Source organism: Mastigoproctus giganteus, chromosome 8, assembly GCF_048544385.1.
Source record: "Mastigoproctus giganteus isolate SK-2022 chromosome 8, ASM4854438v1, whole genome shotgun sequence".
Lineage (NCBI taxonomy): Eukaryota > Metazoa > Arthropoda > Arachnida > Uropygi > Thelyphonidae > Mastigoproctus > Mastigoproctus giganteus.
The window spans coordinates 54,533,061-54,547,715 of record NC_143582.1 but is presented as its reverse complement, the minus strand read 5'-3'; the positions used below and the strand labels follow the sequence as shown (position 1 = coordinate 54,547,715).

Here is a 14,655-nt window from a genome sequence, read left to right as displayed (position 1 = left end):
GACACCTCGTAAAGCTACCGGCATGGCTTCTCAGCAAGTCTACAAGCCCACAATGATCAGTCCAAATTCTTCAAACCCAGTGACTCTTAAGAGACAATACACCGCAAGAACCAGAGGAGAGAATAAGAAAATAAATGGAAAAGAAAGGAAAAGGGAAAGAATAAAGTATAAGGAAAGAAGTAAGACAAAAATGCTTTGAAGGAAAGAAAGAAAAACATATTGACTGCAACAACCAAACCTGGACGGGGATTCTGTCCCATGCCTTATCATCTTGACGGCTCAATTTGAGTGCCATTAAGATGATAAGGCATGGCAAGAACCAGATTCACTAGCTATCCGCGATAGCTAGTGAATCTGGACAAGCTATCTGGAATCCCACAGCACCTTGCTGCTGCCAACATGCCACCTGGCAATCTGGACCAGGCACCTTGCTTGGCCACTTTCATTCCCTCTCCCCGGCAGGGTGGGGGAATCTTTTCCGTCTCCTCTCCTCCTTGCTGATCCCCTTTTCCCTCCTGGTGGGGCATGGGCCTGCCCCACTGGCCTGCCCTTCTCTATTGCTCCCATATTTCTGTCTTTTCCCTTCAGTCCTCTCCCCCACTATCTTAATGAAAGCGAATGCCCCAAACAACAAAATTTAAATACGTTCAAATTAATTTTCGCCCATATTCTAGGCCTTTCCTATTAAACACATTACCCTTTGCAACTGAAATAAAACTAAATGATTTTTTTTAGGTCCTAGCCACTGAAATCTCAGGAAATTAGGTGGCAGGACCTGCCAGAGTAAATAATTATAATACTGGTGTACCTGGTCTGCCTCCACGGGGCGAAAGTGGGGCAATGTTGGGCTTCAGCAGGGGTCCAGCGGCTAAATGACCAGATGAACAATGGTACACAACACTACACATGTACAATATCCATACACTTTTAAATCTCTGGGATTTCCAGCATACTGGCACACCCATCACAAAGCAAGCAATGCGAAGATGGGGGGAAACCCCTGGTGCCGCTTGACGCCAAACACACTTTACACATATCTTAAAACATTATCTAAGCAATTGAATTGTGACAATTATTCAACATTATTGTTATATTGTGTGTTGCAATTCATTATCTGAATGCAAGCTGAAAATTACTTGCCATGGAATGTCTTATGGTCTCATAAGGCAGATGATGCAATGAGTATACATAATGCAATCAGTATACATAACTCCAGTATATAAGCAATATACATCAGTGGCAATACTTAACCATTCAACTAGTAGTTATCATTTAAATCTTGGCTATTTTTATTTTGTCAGAGGACATAAACAAAATCAAAGCATGTTCTGAAACTACAGAACAATATTATGTATTGGTTGTGAAATGTAATACAGGCTGACCATCACTAATCTGGTTCCACCGCTAATTCGGACATAATTTCTGCGAACGTAATTTTAAATTTCCCGGGTCGGCACACTGACCTGCCGACCCGGGAAATTTAAAATTACGTTCGCAGAAATTATTGCATTGATTGCAGCATCAGCTGTTGGCACGAACTCGTAAACACTGGCAAGACATTTATACTTGTTTTTCTGCATTTATTATTATAACCTGCTCACATTTAGCCTCAGCCATGGTTCCAATGCATAAAGGAAGTGCCTCCTGTGGTGTAAAGCCCAAATACCGTACATTGTTCATAACAGATAAAGTTGAACTTCTGAAAAAACTCAAAAGCGGTGTGTCTGTAAGTAGTTTAACTCTGCTTATTTGTAAATTCCAGCAATTTCTCTCAGTTTCTCTTATTTTAGTAATTTTCTTTTAGCCATTCCTTCTTAGATTTTTTTTTTTACAATTTACTGGGCCACGTCGGCCACACATATGCGATATAAAAAAAAGACTTTTTTAGAATTACTAATCAAATTATTTGCTAAATATGTTTTGGTCCATGGGGAATTTTTTTCTTAAACTAGCTTGGCAGTCAACGTATTAAAGGTAGGATGAGGTGGTTAGCTGTTAGGTAAACTGTATGTGCTAAAATAACCACTGGTGATCCGGCAAACTCACTAATCCGGCACCCCACAGGTCCCAATGCTGCCTGATTAGTCAACCTGTATTGCAAATCTGTGGACAATTCTCAATACATTTTTCAGGTATTCCAAATATAATGCATTAACATGAGAATCTCACTCTTGATATGTAATTTTTGGCTTTAGAGTTTCCGAAATCTAGAATATAACACAGCAACTCTGCTCAATAAGTTCATTACTCCCAAAACTGCTAACATTTTAAACAATGTTATTGCATATGCTGTTTCTAATGTTATTTTTCAATCCAAAACTAACGACTGTATTGGTGTTCATATTAAATAAACAACATACTTTCTGGTGGCAACATGAACTGGTTTTTCTACTTTATTCTCCAGCTATCCATCTGGTTTATATGGCAAATTCTTAATTTCCTTATCAAGGAAATTTCCTAAATTTAAAAAACAAATTTCCTAAATAAGTAAATAAGTTAAATGGAGTCATGGAAAGCTTGGGAGGTTAGTGTAACCCACTAAATTCAATAAAGGTCATAATTTTTGTTCTAATTTGATTAAAAAAAAAAAAAAAAAAAGTTCAAAAACTTTATGACAACTATATCAAAAGATATGTGAAGTGTCTTCACCAGAAATAACGGTTTCACTTGATAATAATACAACCTTTTCTCTTACTGTATTAGTTTACTTTAAATTATAAAATAATGGAATTGTGATCTTACTTTTCCACTCCACACATTTCTTAGTACACTGATATATTTCTTGGCTTGAAAGTGATGAATCTGAAACAAAATAAAACAAAGATATGTTATACAAGCATATGAAATAAAATGCATAATTTATTTATTAGTCTTGCAATAGCATGCCTATTTGAAATATATATATATACAGGAATTCCCCGACTTACGTAATACTTGACTTATGGAAATTCGACTTTTGCTGGGAGGTGCAAACTTTAAAAAATCGTGAAAACATATTTTGCATCCTGTAGGATAAATGGAGGTATCATGAAAATATCGTAATGTGAACCCAATAACGCTTTTTTTGTAATTCGTTCCAAGTAATTGGAAGTTAAAAATTTCACTATATTACTAAGCTACTTATCTTTCTAAAAGGTCATTTTTATAATGGAAATTCACTACACTTTCATCGTTATCATATGTTCTGTTATAAGAATCAATTTTGAATGGCTTTGATTTTTTCCAGAAGCACGTTTCTGGAGGTCACGACCATAAAACAATAAAAACAATTTGCACTTTCCATTTTATTGGGCTTTTCTGTTAGTGCATCTAATTATAAACAGGTAATAAACTCGATCTTACTGTATTTGCAATAATCCCGATACCTGGAATTGTGCGGGTTTTTACAGTGAAATGTGTTCCCCTTCACTAAAATCTTCAATCATATAAAAAACAAATTTTCAGAAACTTCTCTTCATTCCTATGATGAAGGGAAAGCGACCAACAAAAAGTACAAGTCATGGTAGTGCTAGGAAATGAAACAAAATTGATTTATAAATGAAGATGAAAATGATTAAGAAGTACGAAGCAGGACAAAGTTTGTCATCTATTGCAAGGGAATTAGGTCTCGCTGCTTCAACAGTGAATACTATTTTAAAGGACAGTGCGCATATAAAATAACATGTCAAAGGATCAACACACTTAAGATTAACATCATCATCATTCTATTCTTCCATTCGGCATGGATTGAGTCCCTATTTAGATATCATCCTCCATTGTTGTTGATCTCTTGAATAATTTGTTGATAACTCTGAAAGCCTGAAAGCCTGTGTTTTCCTTTAGGCATTGGAGCCATTCTCTTTTGGGTCTTCCTGGTGGTCTCTTATCTCCAATTCTTCCTGTCAGTACTACATTAGGCAGCCTGCGTTGTTTCATCTGGTTCACATGTCCAAAATACTAAAGTTGTTTTTTGTAAATCTGCTCTATTATTCTGCATTCAAAATTTAGATCTCTCCTTACTTGTTCATTAGTTTTATGTTCTCTCCAATTTGTTTTATTGATTTTCTTCAGACATCTCATTTCGAATCACATTATTTTTTGCCTTTCTTATTTATTCTCCAATTCTCTGATCCATAAGTTACTGTGGGTATGATGACAGTTTCATATAGTTTAATTTTTAGACTATTTGAGATTTTATTGCTCTTCCATATGTTTTTGAGTTTGTTCATGTTTGTCCATCCGATGTTCAGTCTGATTAATTTGGTCAATATTACTCAGGTTTCCGTTTATTAGGGAGCCCAGGTACACAAAGTTTTGTACTTGTTCTATTTGTTGATTTTGGATGTTTATGTGTCTTTATGTTTTTTCCAATTTGCATTACTTTGATTTTATTTATATTAATTCCATAATTGTTGCTTGCTTTATCGATGTTTGTTAATATTTCTTTTAGTTATTCTTTAGTTTCTGTTAAAATCACAATATCATCGCATATTTTATGTGGTTTATATTTTTTCCATTTTTTATTGTGCCTCTTTTTTCTTCAATTGATTTCATTAGTTCTTCTAGGTAGATATTAAATATATATGGGGATAAAGAGCATCCCCGCATGACTCCTTTCTCTATTTCAAATTTCTCTGTTTTAAGGTTGTTGAATTTTACTATTGCTCTTGCTCTTGTTTTGTAGAAATTATTTACAAACATGATTAGTTCATGATCAAGTGGAATTTTTTGTAGTTGCTTCATTAAATTTTCTCTGTTTACAGAGTCAAATGCCTGCTTGAAATCGATGAAGCACAGATAAAGAGGTTTCTTCTTATTCCAATATTTTTCTGCAATGATGTTTAGTGTGAATATTTGGTCTATTGTTGATCTGCCTCTTCTAAATCCTGCTTGTTCTTCCCCTATTGTTTCTTCATATGTTTTAAGTATCCTATTTTGTAAGATCGTTATAAATATATATATGGTTTAAAAGGGTTATTGTTATTTGGTTATTTTAGGAGCATTAGCAACTAAGGCCATATTGCTCCGGGGATATGCAGTGGTCATTTTCTGACCTTTCCGCATCCTCCGTATTTGGTGGTCACGGGCTCGAACCCCGGTCTAATCAAGAAGCCTGTGCTATGCACTGCTGCTCCTGCCCAACTGGCTACGGAGGTGCCGGTTTAAAAGGGTAATGGGTCTATAATTCTGACAATTTTCTTTATCTCCTTTTTTGTGTATAGGTACTATTATTCCACTGTTCCAGTCTTCTGGTATATCACCTGTAAATAAAATTAGATTAAACAACTGTGCAAGGTGTTTTAACATTGCATCGCCTCCAAATTTCCATACTTCTGCTTCGATACCATCATTTCCGGGTGCCTTGTCATTCTTCATTTGTTATGTTATCTTTAACATAACAAAAGTTATGTGTTTAATTGTTATGTGCTTTATCTCTTCTATTATCTAAGGCAAGAGTGTTTTTTCCTTCTTCTTTGAATTCTTTCCATTTTTTTAAATTTCTTACATGTTTCCTGTTTTTATATTGTTTTTATTTTTCATTGTCAGTGTTTTCGGGGTGTATGTTTTAGAGAGTTCTTTTATAGCCCGGTAAGTTGTTTTAGAGTCATGACATTTATTTGCCACTTCACACTGCTTTGCTTTGTCTTCCAACCATTTCCTTTTAGCAGCTTTAAGATCAACAGTGATCACAAAACAGCATTCAGGTGCTATATCAAAGATGAAACAGCTATTAATAATATCGATGGAAAATCAGATTCAGAAGTGAGTGCCCCTGAGTCTAATGACCATTCAAGCAAAAGCAACAAGTATCTATAAAGATATTAAGGATAAGTACAGCAAACAGGGATGGGATACACTTAAATAGAAAGGGTGCAAGAATGTTTGCTGATGCTATCGAGGCAGTGTTAGGAGGGTCGGAAAACTGCTAGATTGGGGGGGGGGGGGGGGGATACAAGGACTAATAGATTAACAGTAGCCACTGGCAGAGAAGAAAGTGATTCTTGCACTGCTTCTATTGGAATCAGCAGCAGCCTGAAAAATAAGATGCAGGATATTTCAGAGACTGCTGGGAGTCATTGCGGTACAAGTAAACACATGGGTTGTGTCAGGGTGGCTAAGAGGAAGAGCAGGTGCATGTATACTTGCGTGTACACCAATGCTAGGAGTCTAGTAAATAAATTTGATGAATTTGAGGTATTGCTCAAAACATCAAAGGCAGATATTGTTGGGATTTCAGAGACGTGGTGTCACACAGATATAAGGAATGCAGAACTGGAATTTGGGGAGTACAACGTCTACAGAAAGAATAGACAGGATAGGAAGGGAGGAGGGGTTATGCTATTAGTTAAGAAACACAAAAAATCCAAGGAAGTGAAGCCAGTCGACATCGCTGGACAGTGCAGTGTCGAGTCAGTTTGGTGTGACATAAGCATTGGGAGATCAAAATTGAGAGTAGGAGTGTGCTATAGGCCTAATGACTCTGATGAGTATAATAAGAAACTGTACAGAGAAATAGAGTGGGCCAGTAAATCAGAGAGTCTTATTATGGGGGATTTTAATTCCCCAGATATTGACTGGAATTTGGGGGCTGGTCACTCACACACTAGCAAGGCTTTTGTGGATTTATTGGATGATTGTTTTCTACATCAGCATGTTCGGGAGGCAACTAGAGGGAGTAATACTCTTGATTTGATTATCAGTAGTGATTCTTCATGCATTAAGAATCTGCAGATAAATGAACCACTAGGTGGCAGTGATCACAGTGTTCTGAAGTGGGATTTACTCAAAGAGGTAACTACCATTAGGGGTAAAGGGAATGGGTATTGCTTTCGTAAAGGCGACTACGGTGGACTGAGACAGTATTTAAATTCTATACAGTGGGATCAACTGATGATGTTACCAACAGCAAATTCAAAATGAGAAGCATTCAAAGAACTTATCTTGGAACGCTACTAGGCTTTACATACCAACTAAGAAATATTGTTCAAGGTTTAGGCCTAAATGGATGTCAGATGAACTAATGAGGCATATGGCAGAGAAGAAAAATGCATGGGATACATACAAATTAACACGTGACACAGAAGCCTATGATAGATACAAGTTGATCTGTAACCAAGTTACAAAGGAGGTTAGGCAGGTGAAGGCAGATTACGAGAAATCCTTGGCAGAGGATGCGAAGAAAAACAGCAAAGAGTTCTTTACTTATGTAAACTCTAGAAGGAAGGGGATGAATCAGATTGGTCCACTTGATATCGATGGGTCAACTGTTGATGATCCTGCTCAGGTAGCTAAAAAACTAAATGAATATTTTGCATCGACATTCACACATGAGGAGTTATTCAGCGAGGGGAATGCCAGAGGTGTATTCAACTCAGGCAGTAAGCTAGAGAATCTTGTAATAACTGAGAGTAAAGTGGAGGAGAAATTGTTGAAGATAAAGACAAGAAAGGCACCTGGGGTGGATGGAATCTATCCAGTTATATTAAAGGAGGCAGCAATGGAAGTAAGCAAACCCTTAGCCATAATTATGAGAGCTTCCTTGGACTCAGGGGAGGTACCCATGGACTGGAGATGAGCAAATGTGACCCCAATTCACAAAGGAGGATCAAAGGCTGACACAAGTAATTATAGACCTGTGAGTTTAACTTCTGTTCCAGGAAAATTAATGGAGGCACTGGTTAAAGAAGCACTGCAGGATCATCTAGACAAGACTTCAGTTATAGCTCGGACACAGCATGGTTTTGTTAAGGGGAAGTCTTGCCTGACCAATTTGATTGGATACTATGATGCAGTCACAAAAGAACTGGATGCAGGGAATAACTTTGATATTATATACTTGGATCTTAGAAAGGCTTTTGATACTGTTGCACATGGAAGACTGCTGCACAAATTGGAGCAGTGTGGCATTAGAGTCAAATTGCTGCTATGGATAAAGGGGTGGTTGAGGGGGAGAAGACAGAGAGTAGTAATCAATGGACACTGCTCATCATGGACTAATGTTATTAGTGGAGTCCCTCAGGGTTCAGTATTGGGTCCTTTATTGTTTTCTGTATTTATAAATGATATTGATGATGGTATATATAGCTTAATGTCCAAGTTTGCAGACGATACGAAGGTTGGCAGGGTTGTCAAGGACACTACTGACACTATGCTGCTGCAACAGGATCTGGAAAGGTTGAGCAAATGGGCTGAGAGGTGGCAAATGAAGTTTAACATTGACAAATGTAAAGTACTACAGTAACAGCAACCCCAGAGCAACGTATCAACTCTGTGGTACTACACTGACAGTGGTAGAGAATGAAAAGGACCTGAGGGTGGTTGTGCAGGCAGATATGAAGTTCTCTGAGCAGTGCAGACGGGCTGCAAGAGTAGCTCATGGTGTATTGTCAATGATATATAGGACGTTTTCTAGCAGGGATAAGGAGGGGATTATTCCCTTGTATAAGGCAATGGTCAGGCCACACCTAGAGTACTGTATACAGGCCTGGAGACCTCATTTCAAGAAGGATGTAGAGCTGCTGGAACGAGTACAGAGAAGGGCAACAAGATTAGTGAATGGAACAAAGGGGTGCTCTTACGAAGAAAGGCTTAAGTTTTGCGAATTACAGTGTCTGGAGACTAGGCAGCAGCGAGGTGATCTGATAGAGGTGTACAAAGCCTTGAATGGTTTGAGCATGCTCAATGCTGATGGGATTCTTCCTCTTGCTCAGAATAATCACCTGAGAGGGCATAAATTCGAATTGAGGAAAGACAGATGTAGGATAGATGTGCGGAAATTTGCCTTTAGCCAGCGGGTGGTTGGTAGGTGGAACAGACTTCCATCCCTTGTCGTGGAAGTTGATAGCCTAAATAAATTTAAGGCTCGGCTGGACAGGTACTTCGAACGAACAGAGGGGTGAAGTGGAAGTGGTTATTTTTTATTTATTTATTTTACTTTAATTTTTTTGGCTGATGCTGCATAAGCTTCCTTTCTTGCATCAAATGCCTCTACTAATGCTAATGCTAAAACCCCAACTCAAGTTCTTGGCAAGCAACGGGTGGTTTAATAGGTTCAAGCATCGTGCTGGTTTCCACAACGTTAAAGTTTACGGTGAAGTCACCAGTGCTGATTCTGCAGCTGCAGAGAAATTTTGTGATATGTTGGAAAAAATTAACGATGAATGCAGCTATTCAACGCATCAAATTTTTAACATTGACGAGACTGCTCTGTATTGGAAAAAAATGCCGGATCGATCATACATTGCCAAAGAGGAAAATACAATGCCAGGTTTCAAGGCGTCAAAAGATAAGGCCACGCTCTTGTTTGGGGCTAATGCAGTGGGAGATTACAGATTAAAACCACTGCTTGTGTACTATTCTGGAAATCCTTGTGCATTTAAGGGCACCAATAAAGCCACCCTACCCGTGCATTTCTGATTGAACCAGAGAGCATGGATAACAATCTCTCTCTTTGAGGATTGGTTTAAATGCTGCTTCATTCCCGAGGTTGATAAATACTATAAAGACAACGACGTTCCTTTCAAGATTTTGCTTCTATTACATAATGCTCCTGGACATCCTACATATAGATCTAGATGATTTCATTTCGAACATGAGTCATATTTCTACTGCGAAACACTACTTCACTCGTCCAACCTCGTGTGGATCAGGGTGCTATTTCAAATTTAAAAGCATACTATTTATGCACAACATTTGCTCAGGCATTGTCTTCAGTAGACGATGAGAAAAATTTTACGTTAAGAGACTTTTGGAAATCTTATAATATTTACCACGCCATCTTAAACATTAATAAGGCCTGGGCGGAAATTACTGAAAAGTTGTTTAAATTGCACATGGAAGAAAATATGCCCACGGCATGTAAAAGGCTTCAAAGGGTTTGAAAAGGACGAATCATATGAAGAGGTTACAGATAAGATTGTAAAGGTTGCAGAGCTGCTTCAGTTGGAGGTTGTTGCCAAAGACATGGAGGAATTAACAGAGGAAAAAGAGAAGGAATTATCTAACGAAGAAGTTACTGACTTGCAGGCAACAATAGTGAAAGAAGAAAATGCTGACGAAGCTCAAGATGAACCACATGAGGAGCCGAGACACTTCATCACGAGAGAGAGATGGAATTTCATGAAATTGCATCGGTAATGGAGAGGTTTGAGGAGATGGATCCTGACAGCGAACAATTCTTAAAAGTTAACAGAGGGGTGAATGATATGCTTGCTTGCTACAAAGAAATCTACGATGAAAAGAAAAAAGCCACCATCCAGTCATCAATTAATGTTTTTTCGTAAGGTTGAGGGGGCGATCCCTTCTAAATCTCCACAGCCCTCAACCTCCGCAGTGCGTACTTATCAGCTGAAGATGTCGATTCTGGCAACGTTGCTCAAGAGGTAAAACTTACTGACATTATGCCTGTCTTCTCTCTTTTTTTTGTAATTTTATAATTTTGAAATTTTTTTAAATTGCATGCTTTTGTAATTTTTCCTGCGCACGAGATAAAAAATTGAATAAATACAATAAATAATTCTATTTACATGTTCATCGAACATTTCTTTTTTTTGATTTGATCAATTCAGCGAGCACAGTTGCGAGTGCTGCACAAGCATGGGGGAAATTCCGACTTATGTAAAATTGGACTTACATAGTGTTCCGTGGAATGCAACCCTTACATAAGTTGGGGAGTTCCTGTATGTGTGTGTGTGTGTGTGTGTGTGTGTGTGTGTTAATCTGGGTTGTACAAATGGGGGTGCACTGGATGCATCACAAAAGGGACCCCAATCGAGGGAGCCATCAAAGTCTTAACATAAATAAATGATGCCCCTTAACCACTTTTTCATCCAGGTCCTCAAGTACCTTTACATGGCTCTGTGTTAAATACAGATTTAGAGTAATAAAATTAGAAGAACAATAATTATTTTCATTTTCACTCTGACTTAGAAAATTAAATTATGAATGCTTTTAAGATTAATGGTTACAAGCAAAAGTTCTGAGCTTAACAAACTGCCATAATTTGTTGCCTTCTCAGTAAAAGAAACAATTCAAACAATAGGCTCTCTTCCTACCTGCTTTCACGACAATGCACCATAAATGCATTGTTGTAGAAGTTTCAAAAATTATAGTTAAAAATTTCTTAGAAAATCTTAGTGACTATAGTTAAAAATTATAGTCGCTAAGAAATTTCCCACCTAATTAAGTATGTCACAGCAACAGAAAAAAAGGACGAAGGAAAAAAAACAAGAAGATTGAGGAACAAAACAAAACTAATCTAACAGTGCAATGGCACACACTCTTAAGTAAATATAATTGTACTTACTAAATAAAATTACAATTTACTAAATTAACAGGAGAAAGAGCAGAGAGCAATAAAAGAGTTAAAAGATAATGGCATTAAGACAACAACAGATAAAAGCAATACTACTGTTATATTAGTAATGGCAAGAGGTACAAGAAAGCAAGCTTATACAGCATGAGTTTAAACAAAAAAATTCCTATATCGTCTATCCCTCCCCTCCAGTTTGTCTAGTTATTCCTTGAATTTATTCAAACTACCCACTTCCATAACACTAGTTGGAAGTGTTTCTATAACCAACTAACCACTGGCTGAATGAAAATTTCCACACATGTATCCTACAACCCTCCTTCCTCAATTTGAATTTATGCCCTCTCATGTTGTGTGAAGCTTTAAACACCTCAATGAGTTCTCCTCATACATGCCTAATCCCCAGATGCTACAGTTTGCACAACTAAAGCCTTTACTTGTATGCAGTACTCAAGGTGCAGTCTAACTGCTTCTCATACAATGGGATAATCATCTCCTTATCCTTACTGGCAGAATTCCTGAATATCATTGACAGAACCTCATGAGCTACCCTACCAGCCTATCTGTATTGCTCACTTTATATCTCACTGCACAATTTGTCCTAGGTTTTTTTCATTCTCCACTATCTTCATTGTGGTACCCACACAATTGGGTACCACAATGTTTTTTTGGGATTAGCGCAATAAAATTTCTACCCATATATAGTACCTTGCATTTAGGTAGAACTTTAATTGCTACTTCTCTACCCATCTGCCTAATTTTTATAGATTTTGTTGCAGTATTTTACAATGATTACTGTCATTAACCACATTGCCAACCTTAGTATCATCTGCAAACTTAGATCCTGATAACCTTCATCAATATCTTTAATAAACATAGAAACTACAATCAGCCCAGCAGTAAGCTCTGGGATCTTCACTAATAACAGTAGTCCAGTAACAGTAGTAAAGAGCAGTGCCCATTGATAACTACTCCTTGTCTTCTCCCAATGAATCATTCCTTTATCCATAGCAGTAACTTGTTTCTAATGAAATACTGCTCTAATTATATTAAATAGAGAAGATACATTATAATGAACCATATTAGGCAACAGGGAACAAACAGAGAAATTAAGAAAAATCTAACTATAGTTGGAGGAAGGCAAATCATGAGAGGTACAAAAATATTATTAGATAAAATCATCATCAATAAAAGAACAAGGAATTTTATCAGGCCACATAATTAGCAAAGTTCCCATCATTTTCATAACAATAAAATCTGGGGGGGGGGGGGGAATCCCATAAGGCCCATTGTAAGTACGGTCTAGTAAAGAATTCAGCCTAAATTGCTGGTAAAATTAATCAAATCCATGAATCCATTAAAGTGATTGAACCAATCACTTTAATGGATTCATGGAATGCATTTTCTTCTAGCAAGTCTCAAATGAGAATGATATTTTTACTAACATCCTGGTAAACCAAGCTATTATTAGCATTAGCAGAGGCATATGATGCAAAAAAGCAAGCTTATGCAGCATCAGCCAAAAAAAAACCATTCCCATTCACCCCTCCATTCGTTCCAAATACCTGTCCAGCTCAGCCTTAAATTTATCTAGGCTATCAACTTCCACAACAAAAAATGGAAGTCTGTTCCACCAATCAACTACCTGCTGGCTAAAGGCAAACTTCCGCACATCTATCCTACAACTTTCTTATCTTAATTTGAATTTATGCACTCTCAGGTGATTATTCTGAGCAAGAGGAAGAACCCATCAGCATTGAGCATACTCAAACATTCAAGGTTTTATACACTTCAATCAGATCACCTCGTAGGTGCCTAGTCTCCAGACACTAATCTGCAAAACTTAACCTTTCTTTGTAAGTGCAACCCTTTGTTTCATTCACTAACCTTGCTGCCCTTCTCTGTACTCATTCCAACAGCTTTACATCCTTGAAATGATGCCTCCAGACCTGTATACAGTACTCAAGGCGTGGCCTGACTATTGCCTTATACAAGGGGATAATCACCTCCTTATCCCTGCTAGAAAAATTCCTGTATATCAACGACAAGACACCATGGGCTACTCTTGCAGACCGTCTGCACTGTTCAGAAAACTTCATATCTGCCTGCACAATTAGCTCCAGGTACTTTTCATTCTGTACCACTGTCAACGTAGTACCAGTTGATACGTTACTCTGGGGTTACTGCTTCCCATAGGTAGTACTTTACATTTGTCAATGTTAAACTTCATTTGCCACCTCTCAGCCCATCTGCTCAACTTTTCTAGATCCTGTTGCAACAGCGTACTGTCATTAGTGTCCTTAACAACCCTGCCAACCTCTGTATCGTCTGCAAACTTGGACATTAAGCCTGATATACCATCACAAATATCATTTATAAATACAGAAAACAACAATGGACCCAACACTGAACCCTGAGGGACTCCACATTGGTCCACGAAGAGCGGTGTCCATTGATTACCACGTTCTGTCTTCTCCCACTCAACCATCCCTTTATCCATAGCAGCAATTTGCCTCCAATGCTACACTGCTCCAATTTGTGCAGCAGTCTTCCATGTGCAACAGTATCAAAAGCCTTTCTAAGATCCAAATATATAATATCAAAGTTATTCCCTGCATCCAGTTCTTCTATGACTGCATCATAGTATCCAATCAAATTGGTCAGGCAAGACTTTCCCTTAACAAAACCATGCTGTGTCCGAGCTATAACTGAAGTCTTGTCTAGATGATCCTGCAGTGCTTCTTTAACCAGTGTCTCCATTAATTTTCTGGAACAGAAGTTAAACTCACAGGTCTATAATTACTTGTGTCAGCCTTTGATCCTCCTTTGTGAATTGGGATCACATTTGCACATCTCCAGTCCATGGGTACCTCCCCGGAGTGCAAGGAAGCTCTCATAATTATGGCTAAGGGTTTGCTTACTTCCTTTGCTGCCTCCTTTAATATAACTGGATAGATCCCATCCACCCCAGGTGCCTTTTTTATGTTTATCTTCAACAATTTCTCCTATACTTTCCTCTCAGTTATTGCAAAATCATCGAGCTTGCTGCCAGAGTTTAATTCACCTCTGGCATTCCCCTCCCTGAATAACTCTTCATGTGTGACTCCTCCTTATTGTTATTATTATAGAGAGCAAAAAATAAATAAATAAATAAATAAATAAATCGCAGTTTGGGAATGTGATTCTTATTGCCATTAAAATGTTTGTGGTGTATAAAGTGCTATGATACAAGGCTAAAATTCCCACATAACCTATCCATCCACTCTAATAATTTAATTTGTCTAATTCTTCCCTAAATTTATTCAAACTACCTACTTCTACAACATCAGATGGAAGTTTGTTCCAACAATCAACTACTCTGTGAT

At 37.7% G+C, this 14,655-nt stretch overlaps 1 protein-coding gene across 1 annotated transcript in view; it reads right to left on the bottom strand.

The window, feature by feature from the left end:
* ABCB7 (ATP binding cassette subfamily B member 7) overlaps positions 1 to 14,655 on the bottom strand; it is a 226,022-nt gene that overhangs the window by 185,450 nt on the left and 25,917 nt on the right. The window contains exon 2 of the mRNA XM_090379365.1: positions 2,743 to 2,802. Within this exon, the coding sequence (XP_090235491.1) occupies positions 2,743 to 2,802 (60 nt within the window). The remainder of the gene's footprint in view (positions 1 to 2,742; positions 2,803 to 14,655) is intronic.